The sequence below is a fragment of the Mesocricetus auratus genome, unplaced genomic scaffold (assembly GCF_017639785.1).
Source record: "Mesocricetus auratus isolate SY011 unplaced genomic scaffold, BCM_Maur_2.0 Super-Scaffold_4256, whole genome shotgun sequence".
Taxonomy (NCBI): domain Eukaryota; kingdom Metazoa; phylum Chordata; class Mammalia; order Rodentia; family Cricetidae; genus Mesocricetus; species Mesocricetus auratus.
In genome coordinates this window covers 129,228,777-129,255,656 of record NW_024429182.1, presented here as the reverse complement: position 1 = coordinate 129,255,656, position 26,880 = coordinate 129,228,777, and the positions used below count along the sequence as shown (strand labels likewise).

Here is a 26,880-nt window from a genome sequence, read left to right as displayed (position 1 = left end):
CACAGTGGAGGATCAGGGGAGACTCAAATTTGCCAATTCTATAGAAGATCTTAGCAAAAAACCCAAACATTTCAAAACTTGTTTTCCTGTTGTAGTTTAGAACATGAGTGCATTTAATTAGTATCTACATTTTTTGTTTTTACATCCCTCTCCCCCCGCCCAAAAAAAATGTCTTCATAGGTTGCAAAACTTAGAAATAAGGCAGGAACTTTCCAGAGGGTGTGTGCTCTGGGGCCTTCTGCGCCAGCCTGGGCACCCCGCCCTGCTGTGCAGGACTGCTGAGGCCATAGGGGTTCCTGAGACTGTAGAAGCTGACAAATTTCCAATGGAGAAGCCTGGAGGATAATCTCCAGGGGAATCATCCTCTGGGGAAAGACAGGAGGATCATCACCGAAGGTATGTCGGCCAACAGTTAATTTGGTTCTATTATCAAGTTAAGAGTTCTTCAGGGAGCTGCAACTCGCTTTAAATTAGATGTGGGGAAGCTCATCTGACTACATAGTTTATGTATGAGACACTCATATAAAAAGAAAAACACAGCAGACAAAATGTCCTTAATTCGGGGGAGGATATATTCCAACTTGAGGAAAAGGGTGAAGGCCTTTCAGTTGTGAAGCCCAATCGGGACATTTCCAGAGAGTTCAGCATGCCTCCCGCCCCACACTGGACAGGACAGGACTGGACGGGATGGAAGGGTCTGTTCCATCTGCCTGGCTGGACTCTCCTGGCCCTGCCACACGTGCGGGGCGACAGCAGGCGGCTGCAGGGTCAGCTGGCAGTGCTCCTAAGGCTCTTGAGTGTTTATCAACTCAGCAGGTCAAAAGTCTGCAGACACTGGGTGGAGCAGCAGTAAGCCACGAAGCCAACAGTTGTCCTCCTGGGGGATGGAGGGAGAGAGAAGCACTGTTAGCTCAGGAGTGGGCATCTGGCTCTTCCCCACCGGAGACAGTCTCTCTTTGTTAGGAGGAGTGACGAGGCAGGAACAGCAGGCTGCATTATAGAAACGTGAGATGTGAGATGCCCTTTTCAGGCTGAACCCAGGCAGCTGGTAAGGCATGTGTGTGCATGTATGCTCCCACCAGCAGTGGAGTCTGGATGACTCGCCATTGTTAACAGCTAAGGGAAAAGCCTTTCGGCCTTTTAAAGCCAACAGGGCAATCAAAGAATTTGAAGTACATTATACAAGTCACAGTTAAGTACAGTGTTTCATATTCTATTCCCAGTACCTGGAAGGCTGAGGCAGGAGGACTGCTGTGAGTGCCAGGGCAGCCTGGGCTACAGAGTCAGATACTGTCTCAAAACAACAACAGAAATAGCAAAAGAAAATAAGAAAGCACCACATTTAGCTGTAAAACATACACACACGGCGCAGAGATTAAGTATGACCTGGGAAGGAGCTTACCCACTAGCACATTCACCCAGACTGCTCACAGAAGTAATTCACGATCTGCTTGTGTGACTCAGAGGCCTTACATAACAGAGATGCTCTTCTCAAACACTTGCTGGGCACCTTTGCACAATGAGTCACGAGTTCCCTGGGGCTCCTCACGCTCTGGACAGGGCAGGCTCTGGGAGGCCTTCTCCTCCTACCCAGAGTCATCCTCTGCTGAGGGGAGAGTAGTCTATTGTTTTCACAGGACAGCCTGTGCTGACTGCTCAGCACTTATACCCCGGCCTTTCTCTGTGGTCCTGGAAAGTAACCTCCACAGACTAACTTTGAAGTTGCATGACTGATCATATGTGTCAGACAGAAGGACAGTGAACGGCAAGCTCTGGGAGAGCAAGTGGTTGGAATCATGGTGAGTTCAAAGTCTGTGGGGGTGAGATGGCCTTTTCTGACAGGAGAAAATTAAAAACCAACCAAACAAACAACTAAACAAAACCCAGATATGTTTAGTGTCTTCTAATCTCAGATCAAGACCCAGCCAGAGTCTCTGTGGTGATCCTAAAGGAGTCATTTTCTCATGAGATGAAGAACACAGCTGAAGCCCAAATACAGGGCATAGCAGCTCACATACCAGGTAAAGGGATCTTGACTTCTTGTATGTGTAAGTGTGTGCAGTGTGGATGTCTGTTAGAATGTGTATGGGATGCATGACTATGCATCCAGAGGGTGACACTGTACCTCTTCCCTCATCTTTCCACCTTCTATACCAAGGCAGGGTTTCTCATTGGAACCTAGCTACTCGGCTTGCCCTGGAATTCCATCTCTGACTTCCGGGGGCTAGGGTTACAGACAGGTTGCTATGCCAACACAGCTCTATGTGGGTGCTGGGGAGCCCAACTCCACTTGTCACATACGTGCACCAACTATTGCTCAACTCTGGGAAAAGGTGACTATGTAAAGTATCTTAAGGCAAAGGTTCTGTTTGGAGAGGACAGGAACTTGGGGCTTTGGACAGAACCAATCAAAGAACCTTGAGCTTCTAGAGATTTCTTCATACTGGAAATGAAATCTGTCCACCTTCTAAGAAAATTGGTGTTCTTTTACACAAACATGGTTCAAAAGCTTCACATAGGGTGACGGTCTGAAAAGAAAGTGCCTTTCAGGCAGGACTCACTGTCACCACCAATACTCAGGGCCTGTAGGGCTATAAAGAGTAAAATTCTAGCATCATCCAGAGATCACAACAAGAGTAGCTCCCGGGAGGTAACACACATACTGAAGGAGTACCACATTGTCCCAGTGAAAACCTGGAGAGCACATGAGACCTGGATTCTAAGAACACCAATCAAAGAAACCAAGCAGATGGTTGGACGTGGCCAACAAGGGTGCTTTACCTAAGTCTCAGGGTTTAATGTGTTACTAGACCATCAGGGAGTGAACTGCAAATGCATGGACTCAGTGAGATGATGAGCAGAACTCCCTGTTAGACTTTAGAGGGAGTAAGGCTTAGAGAGATGGAATGCCATAGGGAAGCAAGCAGAAGGAACAGAAAGAAAAAGAAGCAGGGGATAAAAATCGTCTCTTAGACTAAGGTCAACAGTTTAAAGCCCTTAACAAGACAGAGATGGCACACAAATTCTTCTGGAAATGAAATCAGAACTATTCATTACAGCTCTCACAGCTACTAAAAAGGTGTAAAGGACACTATGACCATTTTGAATACATAAACTTGTCAACAGAGAAGATCATTGTCTTGAAGATCACAAATATCCAAAACTAAACTCAGCCAAGATGAAGTAGACAGCCCATGGAAACCTATGACCATTGATGAAGCTCCATTTGTAATTTAAAAGATATTATCTTCACTCCTAAATCAAACAGGAATTGAACAATCAAAATCCAAAGCTCCAGCAAGAAGTAACATCAAAAAGTGTGTGTGTATGTATGTGTGTATATATGTATGTGTGTATATATATATATATATATATATATATATATATATATATCTCAAGTGAGAGTCACTCTGGATATGCAAGGTGGCTGAATATTTGAACAAATCAATGTATCAACAAGCTAAGTAAGGAAAATCACATGACTTATTGATACTTACAAATGGTATTTGAGCTGGGAGTAGTGGTTCATGCTCAGACTCCTAGAACTGGGAGGACAAGACTGGAGGACTGTCATGAGTTAGAGGCTAGCTTAGGCTACATAGTGAGTTTCAGGCCAGCTAGGACTGCAGAATAAGACCCTGTACCTAGAAAGAGAGAGAGGAAGTGGGGGAGAGAGGGAGGGAGGGAGGGAGGGAAGGAGGGAAGGAGAGCAGGTGGGCGGGGGTGGGGGGCTGGAGAGATGGCTCAGAGGTTAAAAACATGGTTGCTCTTGCAGAGCACCTGGGTTCAACTCCCAGCACCCACATGGTGGTTCACAACCATATGTCACTCTAGGTCCATATGGCATTCAACAGGTATGTACATGGTGCACACACATAATGCAGGTCAACAGTCACACACATTAAGTAAAATAAATAAATCTTAAAAGGAAAGATGGACAAGGCATTTGACAAATACATCTTTCACCCTTAAGAATTTTTTCAGAGTACAAACATAGGGAATCTTCAATCTACTAAAAAGAATGTATTTAAAAGTAAATGGTATTACCATTCTACTTAGCAATGAAAGAGCAAATGCTTTTTCCCTAAGCTGATGGCAAGAAAGGCAAGGAGTTACTCTCAAAACCACAGCACAGTACTAGAAATTATAACCACTGTAATAAAGGAAGAAAAAAGGTAAACAGAAGGGAGGATATTATTTATTGGCAGATGGTAAGACATAATTATCTATGCAGAAAATTCCATGTAATCTACAAAAAATAAAAAAACCTAGTAAGCTATTGCATACAAGACAATTGCAAAAACAAAGTATATCTCTTTATACAAACAATAAACACATGGAAACTGGAGTAAAATACCATTTATGACGACAAAAAGAAAATGAAATGTTTGGATATAAACAAAGCATTTCAGGGCTTATATGCTGACAATCATAAGATGCTGATAAAAGAAAAAAGAGCAAAAGCCTCAATCAGTGGGGATATACTGCATTCATTAGAAAATCTGGTACTGCAAAGATATCAATTGTACAAATTGATCTATAGGATAAATGCAATTCTCATAGAAAATCCAAAAAAAGGGATTTTGAAGACAAAAACCAACCAACCAGCCAACCAATCGGAGCAACAACAAGCTAAAAAACAAAAGCCAAAACAAACAAACAAAAAACCCAGGCCCAAACAACTTCCAAGGGAAGAGTAAAATAGAGTTGTCACTCTACCTGCATTAAGTCTGCTGTTACAGCTGCAGTTTGGTGCTAGCTGAAAGGGATCAGAATCCCAGAGAAGCTTCATGAGTGTAACAGGGATGGAAGACCTCAACTGTCAGTCAACAGGATGCAGAACCAAGGAAACAAACCCCTGGGCATGTCTGTTAGGGGTTTGCTAGGTTAGGTGGCACCATTACAAGTTCAAGGCTAGCCTGGGCTACAGAGCAAGTTTCAGGTTAGCAGTGAGACATTGTCTTCAAAGAAAACCCATAAAACAAACATAACCAAACAAAACGAAACAGACCAATCTTTTAAAAAGTGAAAACGCAATAAGGGAAGTTGGCTTTGCTGTGCTCCCTTCCGTGGTACTAGGAGCTGATTGTGCCTAGCAAGGCACGGCTAGGCAAGCACTCTGCCACCGAGCTGTTTCCAGCTGTCTTTTTATTTTCACACTGAGACATGGTCTTTTTCCTTACTATGTTTCCAGGCTGGCCTTGAACTTACTCCACAGCCCAGAAGACGCTGGACTTGCAATCCTCCTGCCTCAGATACTCCTTTGTCTGGAACCACCGAGCCTGGCTGGAATTGTTTTTCTTAACTCAGGAAATACATAAGCTTCCTGTTAGATATTTTCCTTCTAATTGTTTATCTCTGCTCCCCACTCTTTGATAGTACTAGGGGTGGTCGAATCCAGGGACTCACACATGCTAGGCAAGCACTCTACTACTGAGCTATGTCCCTGACCTTCTGAATAAATAAAGTCAGTTGGAACCCTAGCCCTAGCTATTTTTGTTCAACATTAGAATATATACATTTGTATAAGTCACAAGAAAAGTGGTTTCAGAGACAAAAGATCTTAAGCTTATAATGCACTTTGGAGACTTAGCTGACTCTTCCCTGTAAGGTTTATTTTAGTTTTAATTGTGTGTGTGTGCTGGTGTGTAGACAGGTGCATGTAAGTTGCAGATGTCCTCAGAGGCCGGAGGCGCTGGATGCCTCTGGAGATGGAGTTACCGGTGGCTGTGAGCTGCTCATCATGGGTGCTGGGAACCAGACTCAGGTCCTCTGAGAAAGCAGTACACACTGAACCAGAGGCAGCTCTCCGCCCACTGGTTAGTCAGCTCCTTCATACCAAGGACACTATCCTTCATACTGTAACCACCAAGCTTTTACAAGTTAAGCTTCTAAGCTTCTAAGCAGCTGAGTCTGTGAAGGCCTGGGCCCGGCAGGGAGAGTGACCGGGAGGTGTCTACCGGCGCTACCAGGACATGGCAAGGCTGCACACATCTCCACTTCTGAGAGCCCCAGCAGCAGCTGGCTGTGTCTGTTTACTGTATTGGGGCAGAGTTGTCACAGGTCTGCTGGTGAGTCCACCGCCACTACCACCATATCGAGGGTGTGTGTGCTCCAGGGTTTTAGGGGAGTATCTGAGCTAGGCAAAAGCTCCAGTCAGGAAAAGCGACCGACAAGTTTTACAAGGCCACAAGGTAGTCTACATACTCAGAATCTGCGTGTATTTACAGCTGAGGCAGAAGAAAGAGCATTTGAGCTAGTTTTAAAATACAGAGCTACGGGGATTCCTGAGGAGACAAATCACAATGCTGCTGGCACAAACTGGAGCCCACAGGCATCGTGAGAAATGTGAGATTTTCTCTTGTAAATGTGTTTCCTGATTAAAAATAAAAAGCATATCATTGACTCATTACACAGATTCAAGCCAAAAGGAAAATAATATTTATCAGAGCTGATAGGACGAAATCCCACGCACATAACTTGAGGAAGAGTCACCTAGCAAACAGCCCATCTTAAACATCCATCACTTTTGCGTCATTAGAGACGTTCTCACCAGAGCATCCCTGTGCAGGACCAGAGGCTGCCCCAGGCCCCAGGAGTGAGAAGAAGTAGGTGATTTGGTTCCAGTATATTCCCATACAGAACACAGCAGATACTAGGTGGTCTATCAGTAATTCCCGAATAATGCAATAAAAAAGAAACAAGAAAGAACTGCTGGGGTGGTGACACAGATCTGTGATCCCAGCTACCCAGAAGGCTGAGCAGGAGAACAGCAAGCTCAATGCCAGTCTGGGCAACTTAGGAGGCCCGGCCTCAAAGCGCAATACGGAAACAGGGCTGGGGATCTGGCTCAGTGGTCCAGCACTCGCCTAGCACATGAGAGGCCCTAGGTTCCGTCCCAATACTGGGGGGGGGGGATAAAAACAAAACAAACATACATATCTGTTGAAGAGCATTTTTCTTGTGGGATATTTTATGAGCTACCTTAAGAGAGTGTCAACAAATATGCTTCTCTTAGAAGAAGAAAAAACAAACAAACAAGCATCCATGCAAACAATGTATTACCGATATCACTTGACTTCATAGAAGGAGGTGATATGAATAAAAGAGAAGGCAAGGAAAGGTCAAACCAGGAAAGAACTGTATGGAAGAGATTATTAAAAAGTAAACCACTTACAATCAGGAGAAGGGAATATCACACTGTTCTGAAAGTTGAGAGGAAATCGTCAGACCCAGGCAGGTCTACACACCCATCAGCAGGTCCCGATCCCCAGGTGCACTCTCTGGCTGGAGAGGAGAGACTCGAACTCCCTCTAGGAAGCAGAGCCTGCTGCTCCAGCTTGACAGCAGCCTGAGCAGAGCCACAGGCCCTGGTGGCGCATAAGTCAATGCACAAAAGGCTGAGTTTCCTGAGATGCTCAGGACTAACTAACATGAGAGTAATTCTCCCAGAGATCAGTGCCTGCTGACAGTTTAGAAATTAGGAAGTTTCAATTTCTAAATCATCAATTTTTACAGAATTCTGTCTTCTTCGGTAAACTGTGACAAGACTTTTCTAGAAATATACAATTATTTATATGTGACATGCACACACCCATAAACATTTATTCATGCTCATGGACAAAGTTCAGATAACATGCATACTTTTATGCACACTAAAACATTCTGATTAATCAGATTTTTGTTCTTTTGTTAGAGCCAGGAAGACAGCTAAGTAGATAAAGGTGCTTGCTATGCCGGACTGGAGACCTGAGTTCAAATCCTGGAGCCCGTGTCAAGGTGAGAGAACCAACTTCACAGAGATGTGCTCTGACCTCCACATACACGTGGCACATGTGAACCGACATCCACACATACCACACACACACACACACACACACACACATTTTGCTATGACCAATCTTCTTTCTTTAATGTAATTGTTTTATTCTCTCCTACAATCTTGATCATAGTACCCCTTCCACCCCACCCCATAGATCTATTCCTCTGTTTCCCTTCTAAACCGAGCAGTCCTCCCAGGGATATCTACCAAACATGGCGTAACAAGTTACACGAGGCACATACCCTCAGACCAAGGCTGGACAAGGCAACCCAGTAGAGGGAAAGGGTCCCAAGAGCAGGCAAAGGGTCAGAGATACCCCCACTCTCACTGCTAGGAGTCCCACAAGAACACCAAGCTAACAGCCATGAGGCATATGCAGAGGATAGCTCAGAGCCGTACAGGCTCCATGACTGCTGCTTCAGTGTCTGGGAGCCCCTACGGGCCCTGCTTAGGTTTCTCTCTCTCTCTGTCTCTGTCTGTCTCTCTCTCCACACACATACACACACACACACACTCTCACACACACACACACACTCTCATACACACACACACTCTCATACACACACACACTCTCACACACACACACACACTCTCATACACACACACACTCTCATACACACACACACTCTCATACACACACACTCTCATACACACACACACTCTCACACACACACACACACACTCACACACACACACACACACACTTAACTTCAAATGTTTTTGCAGAACCATAAAAACAATCCTCTGAGTGTATATAGGGTTGAAAATTAAAAATGCTGCCTTTAATCCCAGCACTCGGGAGGCAGAGGCAGGCGGATCTCTGTGAGTTCGAGGCCAGGCTGGACAGACAGCCTCCAAAACAATACAGAGAAACCCTGTCTCATAAAAACCAAAAAAAAAAAAATGCACAAAACACCCTGCCTCTGGTATCTTGTTGCAAGAACATGAAACCTCCTGACCTCAAACCTCACAATCCCCAATTCCTCCCTCCAAGGCTCGCCACAGAAGCAGTTGAACTGACATCCTTCCAGAATTTTTAGAGCATGGACTGAAATGTATTCAGATATGCATATACATGTGCATATATTTTCTATTTTTTTTCCAAGACAGGGTTTTTTTGTGTTAACAGCCCTGGCTGTCCTGGAACTCGCTTTGTAGACCAGGCTGTCCTCAAACTCAGAGATCCGCCTGCTTCTGCCTCCTGAGTGCTGGGATTAAAGGCGTGTGCCACCCTGCCCAGCTACACGTGTGTATTCCAAAAGCATCTTTCTCAGAGTAGGGAATACTGGTTTCATATCTTGAGCACTATTGTACAGTATTCCCACTGTACAATACAGTGGTTAAAATACAGAGTTGGAGGCTGACTGTTACGGTTCACATTTCAGCTCCACCGCGAAGCTGGGGCCTCATAAAGTGAGGATTACAGTTACATGGGACCACAGGGAGATGCTGAGGCATACGATTCAACTTAGCAATAGCTGAGCAAGGAGGCGCCCTAGACTGTCATCCAGTGTGAAGAGATGTATACAGGTTACCATTCTCCTAAGCTGGAGCTCATGGTGCCAGCTCTTTCCACGGTACCCTCAGGGCCCAACTGCACAAAAGCAGAGCTATTAACCACCCAAAGCCAATGCACTTTGTACTATCTGCTACAAAAACAAAACAACAACAATAACAACAAACTGAACTCGGCATTATGGGAAGGGCCATGCTGGCAGTGTTTCTGAACACTGGTGATTTAAGTGAGACCTTTTAGAACCTGTAACAGCTGCTTTTATGCCAAATTGCTTAGGCTGTAGGTCCCAATTGTTTAGGCAAATCAGTCTCAATGTTGTCATGGTTATTGTTTTTAGATGCGAATAATATTTAAATGAGCAGACTGAGTTAAGCAGATCACCCCTACCATAAGGTAGGTGAGCCTCTTCCCATTAATCCTAAAAGCAGAGGTGTAGACGGCATTCTCCCCAAGATAAGGGATAGCCTGCGTCTCCTGGCTGCTACCCTCCAGCATCAAGTCCTGTGAGTTTCTCCTCTCAGCCCACCCTGCGGCTCTGAGTAGCAGCCCCTCAGGACTCCTTACAACTCCGGAGACTCCGCCCTTCTTCCCAGCATTCTCTCTGTGCTGAAAATACTGCCTAGCCACTGGCCAATCGGTCCTTTTTATTAAACTAACCAGAAAGCACCTTAGCAAAGACACATCTTCACATTGTGCAAAAAGACTGTTCCATAACAACTGTCCTTGAATCAGTCAACCTTTCTCTCTCTTCCTTTCTCGTTCTGACAGGAAAAAGAAAATCTCTCTGAGAACTTGCTACAGTGACTGCTACAGTTTGCTGCAACAAACACCGGGGAATGTGGAAATGGTGCCCGCAATGGGTAACAGGTAGAGGCTGGATAGAAAAAGTCTATTCAGAGAAACAGAGGAGAAAGTGGTGAGGAATGACAGGGGCTACTGAGGGCGTTTTTACTGTCTAAGGGATACAAAGCCGTCATGAACACTATGCTAGCAGAAGGCAGCACTCAGGGTGCTCCCGTGAAGGAGCGGAGAGTCAGCCACGAGCCGACTTCTTGTTGCTTACAGTGAGATGCAGGGGGAGAGAAAGCACGCAGGGGAATGAATTGCTAAGCAACCATGAAGCAGACCTCGACGATGTGGGAAATTCTCACAGCTTTCTTGAACAAAATGGTGAGTATGGTGTCGGTACAAGCTTGAGCAAAGAGATCAGGTGTGTGACTGTGGGTCACTTCAGCAGAAATGCTGCCACTTTGGTCTGGACAGGACAAAGAAAGCAAAATGGAGGAAGACTGCAAGATGTTTGGTCCCGTGGGTCAGAATGGGCTCAAGAGCTATCTTGGCAGCAAGCATGCTATACTTGAAGGAAAGAATCAGCCTGAGGTGGGGCCATCTCAATTCTTTGGCTTACCAGGCCTGAGGGGTGGGGCCATCTTGCTGGAGGACTGAGAAGACCGGGAGAGCATGGAGCCCCTGGGGGAATGACCTTGTTATTAACTGGGACCTCTTTTTTCTTTCGAAGTTCTCCCATTTTAAGTGGGACCGTGTACCCCACATCACCGAGTGGCAAAGGAGACACTCTCTGCTTCCTGTGTGTAGAAGCAAAGGGGTTCTGGCCAGAAGAAGTTACAGTCTAAGTCTCGCCCATACCTAATTTAAACAATTAAAGGCAAGAACTTGCACTTAGGGGTTGATGCGCAAGGTGTTGAGCGTTTCCTTCAAGTGTTCCTCAGCCATTTGTGTTTCATCTTGAGAACTCTGTCTAGCTGTGTACCCACTTTCCTAAATTGGGTCGTTTTCTTGATGCTCAGTTTTAGTTTTCTATTTTAGATGTTAGCCCTCTGTTGGATGTATAATTGGTAAAGATTTTCCCATCCTGTAGCCTGCCACTTTGCCTGAACAATGGTGTCCCTAGTCATACAGAAGGTTTTCAGGTTCACCAGGCCACCTTCATTGTTGCTCTTGGGTACCTGCTCACAAAGTCTTTCCCTGCGCCACTGAGCTCAAGGTTATTTAACTTTCTCTTCCATCAGATACAGGCTATTAGCCTTAGGTTGAGTCCTGGATCCATTTAGGGTTAGATTTTGTGCAGGGTCATACATATGGACCTAGCACCTCTTGTTAATGATGGCGTCTTTCTCCGGTATATATTTTTGACTTCTCTTGTCAAAACCAGGAGTCAAGAGGTGTGGGGCTTATGTCTGGGTGGGCACGGTAGCTCTTGTCTGTAATCCCAGGACTATGGAGGCTAGCTTAGCTTACAGAAAACAAAATCCCAAAATCACTGGTGCTGAAGGAGAAGGCTTTTACAACTGGGATGCAGTGAGTTATTCTGTGAGAAAGGGATGGACTGTGCATTCGGGGTAACACTCTGGAACTACACGAGGTCTTCGAGTTCCTTTCCTAATAACAATCCTAAATCATTTGGAATCTTCTGCATGCTAATAGCCTGCCTGGTACCCCCAATGCACAATTACATAGTTCCCACCTTCTGCCCCATCCCATCATCTGGGGGGGAACTTAAGTGCTGAGTGGAGTTGGTTCCCGGTAGCCAATGATTGAATCTATTACATCTCTGAAGAATATCAGAATTCAGAGAGCTGGGTTTGGAGTGCTTCCAGATGGCCCAGCACACAGTAGTGGAGGGCACAGTATCTCAGAGGGCATGGTGGTTTGGGACACTTCCCACATGCCTGGCCCTGTGCAGTTCCCCCTCTGGCAGCTCATCAGGAATCTCTGTAATATCCTTGGTAATGAACAGGTAAGAACAAGTGATTCCCTGAGCTATGAGCCAAACCCAAAGAGGAGGTCACATACTGTCACATTGTCTCTAAACATGTTTAAATATCCTTAGATCAGTGTCACTTTCAGCCGAGGTCAGAGAAGCTTCTTCTTCCAATGGGAAATGGTTAGCAGAGACTTATAATTGGTCAAGGTACAGAGAAGAAGCTCCTTGGGAGCCAAGCCCTAAATGGAGTATCCATGCAACTATCTGAAGGCTTAAGGGAGCATTGTGGAAGAAGGCATGGAAGGAATATGAGAGCCAGAAGTCAGGAAAGGCTGCTATGAAACACACTGTCTTTAGTGGCTGCGCCCATGAGCTCACAGCACCGGTGGTTAAGTCTGCACAAGACTGAGTCCTTCAAAATTCCATCACCGACTGGGGAGGGGCTTTTGAAACCCCACACCTCCCTGAGGAATGATGCCACTGGCAAACAGGGAATCACATTTTAAGGTGGTATAGCCATTGTTAAGTTGTCCTTCCTCCAGTAAATAGCCCCCCACTCATGTTCATACAAGGAATCCCAACTAAAAGCAGTAGGGGACACACACACACACACACACACACACACACACACTGACATTAACATGGGGGTTGGATGTGGAGAGAGGGGTTAAGAGGCTCACAGAAGAGTATATGATCAAAGTACAGTATACACATGTACACACACACATGAAATTGTGAAAACCTTTAAACTGTTTATAAAAAAAGAAGTGAAGCTTCCAGTTTGTTTGTTTTTTTAAAATCTCAGATGGGCTAGAAGTTATTTTAAGTACAGTTTTTCTTTCCTAAATTCCTTATAGTGGTCCCATCTGCTAGGATCTCAGAGTGTGACTACCGCGGGACTGACTTGTGTCTTTGGGGGATATTTAAATGACATCATGAGAGTGGAACCCTGACATGGTTAGTGCCCTTGGAGGAGGCGCCGGATAGCTAATGATGTCTTTTCTCTCTCTCAGTAAGAAACTGGCTGTCTGCAAGTCAGGAAGGGAGGCTTCACCAGAACCCAAACATACAGGCACACTGATTAGTGACTTCTACTCTTCAGAATTGTAAGGAAATAATTTCTGTGATTCAAGTCACCTGATCACAGTATTTGGCTACAGCAGTCTGAGCTGACTAGCACAGAAACCTTATTTGGAAACTGCCTTGTACATGTAATAATTAAGTTAAGGTCACTAGGGTAGGACTGGATCCATGGTGACTGGTGTTCTCATAAAAGGGGGCCATTCAAAGAGGCAAATAAGTACAGAGGGAGGATCATGGGAGTACAAACAGGGACGAGACAGCCATGCAAAGCCCAAGGAGAGAGGCCTGGACCAAGAAGATCCTTCTTTCTTTCTTTCTTTCTTTCTTTCTTTCTTTCTTTCTTTCTTTCTTTCTCTCTCTCTCTCTCTCTCTCTCTCTCTCTCTCTCTCTCTCTCTCTCTCTCTCTCTCTCCCTCCCTCCCTCCCTCCCTCCCTCCCTCCCTCCTCCCTTCCTTTCTTTCTTTCCTTCTTTCTTTTTCGTTTTGGTTTTGGAGGCTGTCCTGGAGTTTGCTCTGCAGACCAGGCTGGCCTCGAACTCACAGAGATCCGCCTGCTTCTGCCTCCAGAGTGCTGGGATTAAAGGCGTGCGCCGCCAACGCCCAGCTAAGATCCTCCTTTCAAGGGCCCGGAAAGACTCAACTGTGGTGACATCTTGTCTCTAGACCTGAAACAATACAGTTGTAAGACTGGCTAGTGTGTGCCAACTGTTCATACCAGTGAACTAACACCACCTTGAAAATGGGGTAGTCACCTTCCTGTTAGGAAACGTAACATGGGAGGTCCTTTCATGCTTTCAAAAAGCCAGATGTGTGCTATAGTCTGATAAATGATATATTAAGTGCAACTCCTCCATTTTAATAAACAAATGATAAAGTTCTGGGAATGAAAAGTTGTTTTCTATAGCATCCAGAGCCATGAATTTACTAGCTGTTCTTCCCTGTTACATATTTGAATGTTTAATATTTATAGCGTATGTGAAATATTGTTACTTTGTTTAATTTAAGAAGAAACTAACACTTCTATGGACATTAATATTTTGAGAGAATAGTCAATGTGCTCTCTTTTAAAGTAATGCCAGATGTCTACATGAATTGAGATCCTGGCTGATAAAATACATCATTTCAATGTAAACTAAACTGAACACATCAGAAAACTTCAAAATAATATTGTTTAAACCTTTTCTAGTTTATGGTATTGAAAATATTTGTTTCTAACAATAAGCTGGAAATTTAAGCATGCGGGCGTCAGTTACAAAAGAAAGACTACAGGAGCAAAGCCCACACTCCTGACACAGAGTCCCCGGCAATGGGCAGAGGTGTGCAGGTGGCTGCTGGATAGGAGGAAAGCCTCAGACTCTCTACTTCAGACCCCAGCATTAACCGCCAGAAACCCATGCTGATGCCATGGTGCTTCATTCCTGCTTAAACAAGGCCCGGGTTCTGCTCAGCAAAGAGGCACCCCACCTAAGCTCGTCTTTATAGCCACACTATTACATCCACACTGAGATTTCTAGGTTGAAGCAGGGAAATTAGTAGTCATAAATGGAATCATGACTAAGTTGCCCAAACTTTATTTCAGTGACTTCTATGATAAGAGTCCATTAGTAGTGGGCACTCAGAACACACTGGCCCAGCCTTGTGTGCGCACTAAGGAGGTGTCTTCTAGGAAACTGTGTAGCAATGATGCATGAGGACTTCTAACTGCAGCTGGACGAGTAAATAAGAGTTTTCTCTGACAAGCTGCTAAAATGAAGATCACTTGCTAAAGACCCAAAAAAGTAAGAGGGGCACGTCCCTAAGCTACAGCAATAGATACACCAAGACTCACTACTCAATAAAGTAAGAAGGGCACGTCCCTAAGCTACGGCAATAGATACACCAAGACTCACTACTCATCACACTGCCCTGTGATCTTCAAGTAGATGGGACTGATTCTTCACAACGATGAGGCTCAGAACATACCATCCTCATTCTAGAGATGGTCAACTATTTGCCCCAGCTCCATCTCTCAGGTGGAGGTGTTAGAATCAGGGCTGTGCACTTGACCATGTCATGCTTCTGCTCTCATAGATTGGTCTACTTTGTTAACCTAATCCTGTACTAATTCCCTGTCCTCTTTAACTTAAATGCAATCCCATTAGGTTTGGTTATGTGAACACCTAATATTAGAAATAATCTGTGATATATACATACACATACATAAACACATATCAATTATATGTTGCTATTGGTTTGGTTCATGATTCCTTCCTCAGAAGTTTCTTCCCTAGGCAAACCAAAAATATGCTAATTTCCTCCCACTTCTCTGTCTTACAGCTGGCCATAAAACAGTGATCTGATCTTGTCCGATAGCAGTTCCCAAAGTCTTAAAACCCTCCTCATTCCAGAAGGGTCCTGCACATATCCTAGAGGGAAGAAGAACACGTGCACAGGGAGGCCAAGAAGAACGCTTTAGAAAGACACTCCCCCCTGGGTTCCCACACCTGGTCTACCAGCAATCAGACCACACAATGAAGTTCCCACAAAAGCCCACAGGACAAGTTCAGGAGTGTTCAGATAGCTGGATGCATGGGGATTCCGGGAGGTTGGCATACGGGGGGGGAGGGCAGGGCACTCCATACTTCTTCCCCAGGCCTCTTCTGAGTATCCTGCATACCCACCCTTTGTGATGGTCTTTTCAACAGGTTGGTTTAAATACTTCCCTGGGTTCTCTGAGTCGCTCAAGTAAATTAACTGAACCCAAAGAAGGGACTCTGGGAGCCCCAGGGTGTGCCCACCGGTTAGAAGCACAGTAAAGCTGGCTGGGCTTCTGAGTGGTACCTAGATGGGATGGATAGCCTGGGAGCCTGCGCCTCAGCCTGAGGGATCGTCTACCATGTCCAGGTAGACAGTGTCAGACAACTGGTGCCGCAAGCAGAAACCCCTCGAACACCACATTGTGTAGAGTGAAACAAACAGTACGCGCTTGAACTGGGGGTTTGTTTGTTTTTCCCAGAACAAGCATCAAATTAAAAAGGTTCAAAGTTGAGCTTCTGTATGCAGAAAACATCAAAACATACAAAAGTGGTCAAACAGGAACCTAAAGCATAACAAATAGGATTATATTCAGTGCAAGGAAAACTTGAGCATAGCTTGGGGTAGGAGCAGGCAGAGACATAGAGGAGGTTTGCTGAGTAACTATCATGTGCCAGGTGTTTGCCTTCCTATATGCTGATCCTAAGCATGGCCAACTATGCAGACTCCCCTGTCCCCGCTCTGGGGCTCGGGGAAGCCTGGCAAGCGGCCCAAGATCTCATGCATCGTCTTTGCTGTCTATCTCCTATCCCACACAGATTGAGAAACAAAAACAGGGCTGGGGGTACTGAATTTTGCCTAGAATACCCACAAGGCTGTGGGCTTCCGAGAGGCTGGCCTGGGAGAAAAGAAAGACAGGGAACAGAATGCAGGGAAGAAGAGAAGAGGAGAGTGGAAGACCTTGGAAAGGGTCTATAAAATGACGCCAACAATTCTGGGTGTGGTGGCACCCACCTGTGAGCCCATCATCCCTCGGGAGGCTGAGGCAGAAAGAACCCCATGTTTGAGGCCAGCCTGGGTTGTTTCATAACAAGATTCTGTCTCAAACAGAAATGATCACAATGGAAATGCTTGCTGGCACCAACAACCATCTGGAAACTCCACAGACAAGCGAGACGCCATACTGTTTTCCTCCTTCCTAGCTTTAATGGACTCAAACTTAGGCTGCATGTGGAGGTACATGCCTGCAACCCCAGCATTTTGGAAGGAGAGGTAGGAGGATAGGGCTATTCTCTCCTATACAGCTGGATCCATGCTGGGCTGGGCTAATAGGAGACCCTGTCTCAATAAAAGAGAAGAACATCGAATTAGAAAACCCACAAGCCAAGGGCAGGCACATGGGGATTTTCCAGTGCTCTCCTACCTTTCACTGTCTTCCCCTAAGTAACAGTGCCGGCTCTGCATTTTACTTAGTGAACATTCTTCATGAATTTAAGGCATTCTGCCAAGAAACACAGAGTGGCATGGGAATGCTGTTGGAAGTGTTAGGTTCAGAACAGAAACAAGCATGTGTGTGCGTAGCGTGGCCACATGCTTCCGGGTATGCCAGTGAACACCAGGGCTGAGCTCTCCTTATCAAAGGCTGTCCCCCACCCCCTGCACTTAGGGTTGAGCTGGAACCATGAGCTGCTCCAAACAACATGCTCACCTTTGCTGTGTTCTGTACATGGCCCAAAGCGCCACTAAGGAGGACAGTCAGGCTTCCTTGCAGTAGTGAAAATGAGCACTTTTCATTTAGCCCAGTGGCTCTCAGTCTTCCTAATGCTGCAACCTCATGCTGTCGTGAGCCCCCAACCATAAAATGATTTTTATTGCTATTTCATAACTGTTATGAATTGTAAATATCTGTTTTCCAGTGGTCTTAGGTGACCTCTGTGAAAGGGTTGTTCAATCCAGCCAAGGAGGTTGTGACCCACAGGTTGAGACCACTGACTTAGTCCCTTCAAGCTGCAGACTCCCTCACTCCCATGCTGTACCCCCAGCCCAGGTGTAAACCCTAGTGCCCACTTAGGCTTGATTACCCCTGGTGCAGGCCTGCCATCGGTGTCTCTCTCAAGGGGAAGAGCTTGGGATAGACGAAGGTAAACATGGGCTCACTACACCGGTGACAGTGCCCCAGGGGGCAGTGCAGCAGCTCCAGGAGACTTCTGGGTAATGAGATTGGAGACAAAAAGTTCAGATCTGGAACACAAGAGAAAAATCAGGCACATGACTGAAAAATCCCATTTCCTTAAACTAGACATTTGAAAATATATCTCTTTGTTACCAAATAAGTTCAAATAGTTAAAGGTAAAGTTGAAAATTCTGTTATCTGATAGGTATTCAATAAAAATCTAACATTATTAGGAAATGAAAGATTTTTTTATATTTTTGATACTAAGGCAAAATGAAAATCCAGTCTTTTAAGAGCAGCTAGAAGCTGTCCCGAGGCAGAGGCAAGGAAAGAATTGGATCAAATAGTCTTTAGGAACAAGGATCAAAAAGGCATCCATCTACGCAGAGTGGGCTTTGCAGGCTTTCATAAGTCAGAGAATTGAAGGAGGATGGTCTGAAGGCGCTCGCCAACTCCCATTAAGTTCTCCCTGAAGCTATCAGGCCCTTGGACAATTAAATGCCAATGAAAGCTAAATTATGAAAAGGCTAATTATTGAAAACTATCAGATGCTGGAAGTCAAGAGATGAATGAAAAATCAGGAAGCCCAGCTCTCCCTTTTTCATTCTCATGAACAAAAACAGTGAACTCTCCTCCCCAGCCTGGTGTGGGCCACAAAGAACACGTTTAAGCAAACCATCTCAGCCACCCAGGCCACCTCGACACAGGTTTATACAGCATTCAACACTCACATAAACACGCAATGGAGGGAGGATGCTCAAAACGAGGAGGAATCTCAAGTTTACCAGCTACTCTTGGCAAGGAGACAGAAACTGTCTCTCTGGCCTTTTAGATCTGCCTAGAACGAACAATACCCACTTAGAAAACTATAATTTATATATAAGTAAATAACACTTCTCCAACTTACCTTCTGACCTCCACATGAACATTGTTCATGTGCATGCATGTGTAGACTCATGTACACACACACACACACTCTCCATAAATACATTTTTTAAACAGCTTAGTTCTGGACTAACTAGATAGTTAATTGTTTCTGTTCAACTCCACGACCCCTCCCCAAATGTAAAGACAAAGCATTTAGCAGCTTTAACACATGACATGAGGTTGGCTCAGTAGTTAAGAACACTTGAAACTCCAAGAGTGGACTGAATTTGAGTCCCAGCACCCATATCAAGTGTGGGGGAATGTGATGCCATGTTCTGGCTTCCATGGGAACCCCCCCACTCCATACATGTACTCACACACAGATATACACATAAATAAAAATTTTCAAGTATGAAATACATTTTCTTACTCAGACTATTCTGGTCGTTAGTTTATTTGTGTTGGCTTCCTTTTCTCCCTCCCTTTCTGTTGGCACTGGAAATGGTCTCAGAGCATCGTGCATGATATACCACTGCCCAGTGCTGTCTAGAGGCACCTCAGATATATACCAGCAACACCTCTACAGTCTACATACGGCGAGGCCCTTTCCAAAACAAGCACTGGCCTGCTTGGTAGTGCTGCCAAAGGCTTCTCGTATTTCTTCACCTTACATTTGCTGGGAACTAGGAGACAGAAAGGCAAGACTAGCTCTTGGGGGGAAGACTGCTTCCCTACCGCCAGCCTTTCACTTTAAGCAAACACACCTGCACACCCCAGTTCCTCTAACTTAAAACAGTTTCTCTGGGAACTGCTGTCCGTCGCAAAGAAAACCACATTTTAGTGAATGCTTCTGTGTGTTTGCATGGGGTGCCAAAGGAACCAGTGCTAAAACTACTTAAACTTTGAAAAGAAGAGGACATATAACCAGACCAGCCTCACGGGAGGCTAAGACAGGAAGACCACTAGTATACTAGCACCAGGAACTGCATACTGGGTTAAAACTGTAACTTTGGTGTGAAATGTGTATGCTGTCATGGTCACAATAGCAAAATTTAAGATGAAAAGCAAAACAGGATAAAAGCCAAGTGTTCGTTTCCTGACTGAGACAGAAGAGAAGGCCCGTGTACGTACCTTTCGGAACCCTGTGATAGGTGTGGTAGAGACTCCTCATGGCCAGCTCCTGCAGAGGCAGGACATGGTCATCCTCTGTGCCGATGGCCTTCACCTCGGCTGGGAGGAAGACAGTCAGCTGCCCAGATGAAAAGGACAGCAGCTTCATCTCAGACACCTGGATGGTGACGCCACAGCTGCATAAAGACACAACACGGTGGCATCAGCCATGAGGTACAGTTGTGGGCCAGCTCACAAGGCCTTCGCAGGTATGTGACAATTCACGGTGGCTGAGCTGTCAGCTTCCTTTCAAAGTGAGCAGATGCTAACCCAGGCTCTCGACTCATTCCTGGCTCAGAGACAACAGCAGCTGGAGTGCAGCGGCATCACTTCCAGCAAGGTCGCCTCTGTAGTAGCCTTCCTCAGAGTTTGCTGTGTAAGCTCTGCTTCCCCCCATCTTACCGCCCTCTCTAAGTTTATGTTGCCAGAAGCCTTCATGTTGATTTTGCTTTCTTCAGACAGAGTCTCATGGTACAGGAAATTCACTGCATCAATGAGACTGGCCTGGAACTTGCAGATATCCTCCTGCTTCTGCCTCCTAAGTGCTGGGGTTACAGACTACACTACCATGCCAGGCTTTCAGGAGTGGAGGAAGAGCTGGAGAGATGTCTAAGCAGGCAAAGTGCTTGCTCTGAAAGCCTCACAACCTGGGTTTGAATGCACAGGAACACTGACATCTGTAACCCAAGTGTGTCCCTACCAAGAGATGGGAGATGGAAATACCGGGCTTGCCGGAAGATGGCAGGCCAGCCAGCCTGGCTATGTAGCAGCGACGACAAGACTATCTCAAGCTAGGTGGAAGGCAGCATTAGAAGTTGTCCCCAGACCTCCACATATGCTGTGGTATACACCGCCATCCCTTCTCCACGGCAGGGTGGGTGGCGGCTGGGGAGCCGTGCTCTGTTTCCTGCTATTTGCTGCAGGGTTGCTCTAACCTAACCCTAACTTTGTCACCATTAGGCACCAGAAATCCTCAATTCCTTTCTTCTTCAATGGCAAAAATTAACAAAGGCAGTCCCTTGAATACCACCGTCCTAGTTAGTTTAGCTGTGGACTTTACACGGCCTAGACTCATCTGAGGGGATTCGACGTAAGAACAGCTCAGATCTGACTGGTCTGTGGCCAGGTCTGTGAGAGTGTCTCAACTGATGACTGATGTGGGAGGGACTAACTCACTGTAGGCAGGTGGTCCTGCGCTGTACAGTGAACAAGCCAGTACTCAGCATTCCTCCATGGCTTCAGTTTCTGCTCTGACTTCTCTCAGTGATGAAATGTGATCTAGAAGTATAAGACAAATCAATCCCTTTCTCCCTAAGTTGCCTTTGGTCAGAGTGTCTTTTTATCAGAGCGGCAGAAAAGCTAACTAGAACTACTGAGTCGGTATCTTTGACTCTAGCTGGAGAAGGCAAGGACACATTGGGCACAGGAAGCCAGAAGCTTTGGGTTCCTTTGTTCATTACAAATTCATTCCTTCATCCCACTGGAAAACAGTTATCCAGCACAGTTACACTGCAGTCCTTCCATGGCTGGGGTGGAGGAGGAGCTGAATGAGTCTGTACATGGGACTGTTGGGGGTAGATTCAGAAGGGTTCACTTTGTCTTCCAGCTTCTGGTTTCAGCAGGAATGAAGGCTGGTAGACTACGCATGCCCATGGAGTGAAGAGTGGCTGCGATTGCAGCATCAGAGCCTGAAGACTAACTAAGGGTGTCCATTGGTTTCAGGGGAAAAAGAAACCCAGGTTGTGGGAGGGTGGGCCAGAAATGTAAGCTGAAACCAGATGGTTGTAATTCATGGCAAAGACTATTGGATGTCTCTCTCTGAACTGTCTAGCAAACGACAGAGAAGAGACTGATTACAAAGAGGCAAAGAAACTAAAGACACAAAAGGAAACAGCACTGAGGAAGTTATTAGGACAAAGAAACGGGACAAGAAGGGGTATGGAATGGCTAGTTAGGCAAGAAACCAGTGGCCTTCTCAGCAAGTTGTAAAAGCAAATAATTCATACCTTCTAACTACTGATAATTTGGAGGGGGCTGATCTGTTTTAAAGAGAAGTTACATAATATTTCAGAAGCAGAGGAACATGAGATGGACTGGACTGTTTCCACTTAGTGATGTCTCTTTCAAAAGAGTTGGCTTTGTTCATCTGATCACATGAGCTCTGGTATTTTAGCCAGGAGTCTTTTTAAAAGGTTATTTCAAAAGCAATCTAATTTATAAATTCAAATTGTAAAAAACAACATAACTTATTGCCATGAGTCAAACAATATTAAAAAATGGAGAAAAAGGGAATGATTTTTTCTTTCTAGGCTTCCATCTTCAAACCCTACCTCCAGTGTCTAAGTCGGTCCCAATGCTGTTTTGGTGGTCTTCAGTTTTCTCTCTCTCTATGCTCATGGGGGGGGAGTGACATAGCCTTTCTTTTGCTCCCCCCACCCATTAACCAAATGGGCTCACGTAACACTATAATGTTCTACCCTTTAGATAAACATGTGGGCCATCAAGCCATAACTAGAGGAACCATTCAAACAACCGCGGGATGTTCGGAGTATGTATGACTGCAGTATTATTCACTATGTTCATCTCAGGTTTTTCAGTTTCCCCTCCTATCACCACATGAGGCCACAATAAAAGTAACACATCATATGTATAGACATTTTCATGACTGAAGATCCTGTTCCCCAAATGGAAACATCTAGCTATGGCAACAACGATATAAATACATGAGGTTTTAAATTGTACTATCCAAAGATGGTAATGCTAGTACTTGCTTCCATAATCATAACTGAGGTACCGATCACTTCAGTCCTTACTGATGAAAATCAACAGCTTCGTTTCTGAGTTTGTCAACCTTGGAGATGCTTGCTGGTCATCATAGTCCTCTTCTGTGACCTACCCATTCACACTTTTTGCTTATTGTTCAACTGAATTAAAAAATCAATTCTTAGAGCCTTTCATATTGGCAAATCTTTGTCGTACACAATGAAATACTTCCATCTGGTCACTTTTGGAGATACCGTCTTTCCCCACCCTGAGTTCTCCCCCGCTGTTTCATGCATCCGCCATTTTCTTCACCCAGCAGCCCCTCCCCACTTCCTCACAGCATCTAACTCTTCTGATTGTCAGGAGGGTTGTTCTAACATTTCTTCCAGTTACGTGCCGTATTATTTTACCTGTAGGTGCTGTTTATCTTTTTTGGGTCCATGATATAAAATAGAACAAACTGTAGCACTATCAAATAAAACAAATGTTCACCTCTGAATTGGAATATTGTCTTCACCATATTAAGTTCCCAACCAAACTCTTTTCAGTTTGCTTGAGGAGTTTCTGATCTGTTTAATCCATCATCAGTCCTACACAATTCTGATGAACCCACTGATCTGTCTGCCTGCAGGATCCTTCTAAGATTCTTTTTATTGTAGCTCTCAGTTGCTTATTATCCACCTTGAACTTTACTGGACATCTCCCAAACTTTCCTGAGATTCAGTTCTTTCAACATGAAGTACAGTATTGACTGTTGGTTTTCCAAGATCTACTTTATCAGATGAAGACGCTGCCCCCTCCAATTTGCTGGCAAGTTTTCCTGCTTGTTTATCTTTTGAGTTAGAATGTCTGCTTCTCTTGTCTTCCTTTCCTATTAAAAGGAGCTGTGATGGTCGATGCTGACCGGTAACTTGACAGGATCTACAATCCCTTGGAGACAAACCTCTGGGTGTGTCTGTGAGGGTGTTTCTAGATCAGGCTGGGGTGGGAGGACCCGTCCTACGTGTGGGAGCACGATGCTGTGGGCTGGGGTTAAAGACAGAAGGCAAAGGAGAGAGCGAGCTGAGCTTGAGGGTTCATCTCTCCCTGCTTCCTGGCTGCTCTGCTGCCTCAGCTTCCCTGTGGTGACCAACGTTATGCCCTCAAACAGTACACCAAAATAAACCCGACCTTCTTTTAGTTGCTTCTTGTTAGATATTTTGTAACCAAAAAAGCAAAAGAGAAACCGACAAACCAACCAACCAAATAAACAAATAACAATAACAACAACAACAACCAAAAAAACCCCTCCAACCCAGGGTATGGAAGAAACCAGAGCAGAAAGCAGTGCTCCCCTTAGAATATAAAGACCCATGGAAAACAGGAAACCACAGGAAAACCTGCAACTGCTGGGGAACTCTTTGGGACCCACAGTTCCTGGGGTGAGGAATTAGGTTAAGAGGGCTGAGTACTACAGTGTTTCGTGTGTGGGGACTCAACAGGAAGAGGGTGCTGCATGTAAAGAGACAACGACTTGGGAAAATAACAGCCATCTGTCAAGTGGAATTTTGGCAAATGTCTTATTTTTTGTGGCACCTGGCTAGGGCATGGTGCCCAGGTATTGAGTCAAACACCAGGCTAGATGTCCTTGTGGAGATATTTTTAGATTGGATTAACATTTATATTAGTAGGCCATGAGTAAAGCGCATAACCCATTGGAGCTCAGGTGAAGGCCAAAGAACAAAGACGGAGTTCTCCACAGGAAGGAAGCCCTGCCCTCCCTACAGATCACCACGACTCTGGGAACTGAACCTGACAAATTCATGTAAGAAGATAATATTACCTATGTCTAAACTTTAGTTTTTATTTCACTTTTTGTTTTTTTCAAGACAGGGTTTCTCTGTGGCTTTGGAGACTGTCCTGGAACTAGCTCTTGTAGACCAGGCTGGTCTCGAACTCACAGAGATCCACCTGCCTCTGCCTCCCGAGTGCTGGGATTAAAGGCGTGTGCCACCACCACCTGGCTTATTTCACATTTTTAGTGTGATAGGCATTTGTGGATTTCTATGAGGAACACCTCAGAGACTCAATATCATTAATGACCACCATAGGGTCGTTTTTTATACAGCATAAAATGGACTCGACCTGGGCAGGACTGATCTGACTTGTAGCTTGAAGGATGTGTTTACATCCACACTGAACTTTACATTAACACTGAATAATGAGAACCCTGAGCAGAAAAGAAAACAATCAAATGTGGAATAAAACACATATTAAAAAGTTGGCTTCCTGCCGGGCGTTGGTAGCGCACACCATTAATCCCAGCACTCGGGAGGTAGAGGCAGATGGATCTCTGTGAGTTCGAGGCCAGTCTGGTCTACAGAGAAAGTTCCAGGACAGCCTCCAAAATAATACAGAGAAACCCTGTCTTGAAAAACAAAACAAACAAACAAGTTGGCTTGCAATTTGTGATCCTTCCCTGACTGGCTTCCCGAGTGCTAGGATCACATCGCTCCTGGATGTTTACTTCACAGGATCGCTGCTGTAACAGATGCTGCTTCCTAGTCCAGTCCTCAGGGCTTCTGCAGGGACAATGCCCAAACCCAGTAACAACTAAAGGTCAGGAGACTGAAAGCCAGGCTTTCTTAGGGGTCTTACTGTCCCTTGCAATTACAATGACAGATTAAATTGAAGGGGCTCAGGACAAACCAGTGTATCCTTATTTTATAGAAAGTTTAATCGCTCTTTGACAATTCTACCCCCAGTCTTCACTAGGAATAAGAAGCTAATTGAATTTAAGATCCATCTGTTGAATGACCTCTATGATTCACCCTCAACAGCCAACTGCAGCAAGGTGCTTCGAGGATGCACAGACTGAGTCAGCCACTCTGTTGTCTGTCTTCCCTGAGCTGCTTCCGCAGGACTTGACTCTGGAGGAGTCAGCAGAAGAGTCCCAGCCCACACAGGTAAGCCCAGACAAAGGAGAGAGAGACAATGCGGAGGCAGGATGGCCCCTGCACAGGGTAAGCATGGATGGTGACATGGCTGCTACCAGGATTCTTAGACAATTTCTTTCATCCTTCAATGTCTTCATTTCTAAAATAGGGACAATTCACAAGGGTTGTTGGAAGGATCTTGTGCAATAACACCAGTGAACCAAGAGCGCATTGTCTGGTATATGGCAAATCCTAACCCATGCGTACAGGCAGGCTTTCTTTTTACTATTAATTACTGCTTCAGTGTAAGGTCAGAGCCATGGCAGTCAAGGAAGAGAATACAAACTGGAACTTAGCTATTTAATGCACAGGGCGCACAGTAGGAACCACAGTTCCAACCAACCATAATCTGGAACATGGGCGGGGCTGGAAGGCACTGCCTTGAAAAGTCAGCATCATACATCTCCAAAAGGAAGTGATCCAGGGCAGTGTGAGGCGACAAGGAAGCCAAGCCTCAATGAGAAGGAACGGAAGGTACGGGCATGCTTCACTCAGTTCACAACAGAACCAGGCTGTTATCCAGCAAACACTGGACACTGCTACTTCCAATTCATAATTCGAGAAGTTTAAAACATTTTACACTATATATATACATATGTGTATGTATATATATATACACACACACACATTGTACCCTTACTTAAGGGGATTTATTAAAGTTTCAAATTTTAGGACCTCTGGTTTAAATAATTATAATAATTATTAGAAAACATCCCTTTAATTCAGTATTGTCATAGCTGTCACTCATCATTCAGCTTAAAACAGGTTCACTGAATAGCAGTGTCATCTTGCCACTGAGATTTTGCTATATATTTGCCCCAAAATGTCTGATGCAGCAGATTAATTAAATCCACTTTCATGTTCATCACTCCAACTAGTGGTATGTCAAAAGTGAAGCTCTACGGCTGGAAGGATGGCCCATGGATTACGCCCTGCAGTGCAACCGTGAGAGTCTGAGTTTGGGTGTTTGGAGGCGATGTAAAAGCTGGGTGCCTGTGATCTCAGGGCTCTGGCAGCAAGGCGGGAGGTGGGACACAAGACTACGTAAGAGCTCAGGGGCCAGTCAGCCCGGCATCCACAGCGGCCAGAGAACTTGCTTCAGACACGGTGGAGGTGACGACTGACACTGGAGTTGTCTTCTGACAACAGGCATGTCACAGCACGAGACACACACACACACACACACACACACACACACACACACACACACACACACACACGGAGGAGGAGGAGGTGGAGGAGGAGGAGGAGGGAGAGGGAGTGGGATTGGGATG

At 45.2% G+C, this 26,880-nt stretch overlaps 1 protein-coding gene across 4 annotated transcripts in view; it reads right to left on the bottom strand.

Moving 5' to 3' along the window:
* Positions 1-554: 554 nt before the first annotated feature.
* Positions 555-26,880, bottom strand: part of Lrrc28 (leucine rich repeat containing 28) — a 124,301-nt gene continuing 97,975 nt past the window's right edge. For 3 of the 4 annotated variants that reach the window (XM_040730476.1, XM_040730481.1, XM_040730483.1), the window contains 3 exons: positions 19,830-20,005; positions 17,740-17,899; positions 555-877 (listed from right to left, as the gene is read on the bottom strand). In XM_040730476.1, coding sequence (XP_040586410.1) covers positions 805-877; positions 17,740-17,899; positions 19,830-20,005 — 409 coding nt within the window. In that variant the 3' untranslated portion in view covers positions 555-804. The remainder of the gene's footprint in view (positions 878-17,739; positions 17,900-19,829; positions 20,006-26,880) is intronic. The other variant, XM_040730489.1, reaches the window with a different exon arrangement.